General features: G+C 49.5%; 1 protein-coding gene across 1 annotated transcript in view; it reads right to left on the bottom strand.

Moving 5' to 3' along the window:
• The window catches only part of LOC103810582 (cyclic AMP-responsive element-binding protein 3-like protein 4), a gene marked incomplete at its 5' end in the record, with an annotated part of 4,649 nt that extends 1,572 nt beyond the window's left edge, over positions 1-3,077 (bottom strand). The window contains 6 exons of the mRNA XM_009083489.1: positions 114-173; positions 273-354; positions 510-578; positions 1,906-2,003; positions 2,517-2,629; positions 2,831-3,077. Of these exons, the coding sequence (XP_009081737.1) occupies positions 114-173; positions 273-354; positions 510-578; positions 1,906-2,003; positions 2,517-2,629; positions 2,831-3,077 (669 nt within the window). The remainder of the gene's footprint in view (positions 1-113; positions 174-272; positions 355-509; positions 579-1,905; positions 2,004-2,516; positions 2,630-2,830) is intronic.
• Between the last annotated feature and the right edge of the window lie 32 nt (positions 3,078-3,109).

Genomic DNA, 3,109 nt, shown 5'->3' on the forward strand with positions numbered 1-3,109 from the left:
AAGCTTGCTTTATCACTCACACTGAGTGGGCTGCTGGCTTCCCCACAAGAAATTTCCCCCGCAACACCGTACTTCACCTGGAGCCACACTTCAGCCCCCACCTGGGCACTCACCAGTTGTGGTACAGATGAGTTGATGGTGTCGAAGGGAGTGAAGTAGGACATAGCCATAACCTGGAAACAGAAAAATCAGCATGGACCCCAGCAAAGGAGAGGCATCACTGGCTGCAATAAATATCTCTCTCCCAAACTTGTAAGGCGGAAGTCACTTACCAAGTAGTAACTTCTTTCAGTACCTGTGAGAGTGATCTGCCTTGCAGTGGCCTGCAGTTCCCGCAACTGCCTGAACAGTAACCTGCAGAAGAGCAAATAATGAAGGTTAGCACAGTGGTTGGACTAAGAGCTACACAATTCCCTCCACCCTCTGCAACCAGGGACAGGCCACAGTCCCAAGAAGAGCAAGGGGCTTCCCCACCACATCTTCTGCCATACCCAACAAGAAGAACTCACCTGTTCCTCCTCTGCAGCTGCTGCACCCTCCTCTCCAGTATACGGTTTCGAGCTGTGCAAGCTGCCATCCTGGGAAGGGTCAAACAAGCAAGGGGGAAAACACAGAGGCTTTGTTAGTCAACAGCAGGGACTTCAGCAGGATCTATTCGCAGGTAATCAGTCACCACCTCTGGGTGGCTGAGGAAGACAAAATTGGTGCTGGGGTCTACTTGGTACCAGCTGCAGGAAAGCCCAGAGAGCAACACTTCACACCAGATTTGGGGAGGGGTGAAGCACTGGATGGTCCTTCGGAGAAGCACCATATTAATCCCTAAGGATACTCACTGCTAGCAGCACACCAGCCTTGAAGACCTACAACATCAGGCTGTATTGCAAACTAGGTTGACCTAGCAAACACACTGGACCTGGCAGGTCAGCCATCTGGCTTGTGCAAAGCACACTCTAAGTCATGCCCAAGCATAAGAGGGCCAGGCAGGCTATGTCCTGAGGTTCTGAACCCTCTGCAGAGAACTGTTGCCCCACAGGATTAACCTCACTTTCTGCCCAGAGTAGCAAGACCCCAGCACAGCAGTTTGTGATAGCCACCCCTTGCACCCCAACCCCTGGCAATGTGGTCAGCACAACCAATGTCATGTATGAATGGAGCAGCCATTCTGTGACTGAGTAGGTCATGTATTCCTTCCCATCCCCTCATTATCAGGCCCTGAAGGTCCTGTGCACAGAGCACCAAACCAACCAGATTTTTTCCCCTCCCTACCACCCTCAAGGTTCCTGGGTGCTAGGCTGATTACTCCTTTCCCTTACCAGCCTCGAAGGTCCCAGGCACCCAGCCAGCCCTATGTTGTTGACACTCCTGTCACAGAGCAGAGAAGGACAACAGCAGAGAGTGCAGTGTCCACAAAATCAAACAAGTACAAGTCCTAAGGGGGAACTTGGACTGGAGCTGCTGCTGGACAGTGAGAATCAGGACCCCTCTGGAAACGGACACCTCCCCCATTGCCTGTTTCCTTCCATGACTGAGGGAGTGACTTGTATTCCTTTATATAATTTTCAAGTCCATGTTATGATCATTATATTGATACAGAAAACTGTGTACTAAGATCTGATCATGTATTAAGAAATCATAAGTTCAGTTGTATTAGGTTTGTAGGTGATTAGAAATTATGCTAAATTGTATAATAGATCCTGTATTGCAGTGTACTACATTGACTCTGCTTGTAGAAAAACTGTGCCACTCTAATCCCCAAAACTGTACCATGCTGATCATGACAATAAAAGAAATTTCAAAACCAATTTAATTGAAACTATGATTCAGTGCCATAATGATTCTGCTAAGGTTCCCTAAAAGAACCTATGTGTTCCCTCAGTGTTGGATGACACTGCTGTGTGCCCATACCTGCTTTCCAGGACATTCACATAGCTCTTATTCCTGGCCTGAGCTGACTGCTTGCTCCGGATCTTACCACGCATTTCCTTCAGAACTTGCTCTCGAGCCTGCAAGGATGATTTCTTGTTAACAGCAATCCCAGGGTGTTGCCAATCCCACCTCCCCAGGTGTCCAGCCCAAGAGTTTGTGTCCTCTATCCCTCCCACACCACTGAAAGAACTGCAAGGCAAAGTCTGGCCTGCTGAGGCAGGCGGCAGCTTCCACAGTGTAGTGAAAGTATCTAAGGGAAATGAAAAGCATGAAGCTCACAAGCCACTAGGCAAGCAGGGAAAAATAGGTTGGAGGCACTTTTGGTGTAACAGCCTCCTGCAAGCAGTCATGAGTGGGGAAACTTGAAAAGCAGAGGCAGCTGTGCATGTGGGCAGCCCCAGACCCAAAAGGACGAAAAGTACACCAAGCCTTGATGCACACTGCCCTAAACATAGCACCTGGACACCAATGGTCCTACATGTTCAAACCCCCACACTAACTGAAGCCTTTGAGTGGTCTGAATCTGTAGGAAAAAAAGAGAGATGTGAATAGAAGCAAAGGCTGGAGTCCACAGGCATGGCAGTCAATACCTGCATGATGGCTCCAGGCACAAACTGGGGTTCAGCATCCACAGCAACAGCTGTAGGGGAACTGGAGTTTTGTTCCAGTTCCTGGCTTGTGCCTTCCAAACCTGCTCTTGTCCCTGGGGAAGGAAAGGAGAGTCAAGCATTGGGCCTGAGTGAGGCAGCACCTGACCGGCCAGCGCTGAGTAGCATGAAACTGCAATTTTAGAGCAGCAGAAGGCCTCTAATCTTGTCTCTCACCATCACTGCCTGGAACCCATACAAAGGGACTGCTTTTCTGCCTGTAGCCAGGACTGCAAGAGTCTACACACATCACTTACCAAGGTCCATGGTAGCATCTCCTTCTGCTGTGTTAGACCTCATGCTTTCCAGCACAGGCAAGAACTGAGGAAGGGCACAGTTGTGATCAAGTGGCATAATGTCTGGGTTGACAGAGCTGCTGCCAGGGCAATGGGATAGATGTTGATCCTCAGATATGCTGCTGTCACTGTTAGCAAGCCAGCCTGGTTCATCTTCTAAGGTGCTCAGCAGCCAATTGATGAAGCCATCCATCTCCTGGTCCAGGAGCTGTAGAGAAACAGCTTTTACTCAGCAGGGAG

This window comes from Acanthisitta chloris, unplaced genomic scaffold (genome assembly GCF_000695815.1).
Source record: "Acanthisitta chloris isolate BGI_N310 unplaced genomic scaffold, ASM69581v1 scaffold11751, whole genome shotgun sequence".
Taxonomy (NCBI): domain Eukaryota; kingdom Metazoa; phylum Chordata; class Aves; order Passeriformes; family Acanthisittidae; genus Acanthisitta; species Acanthisitta chloris.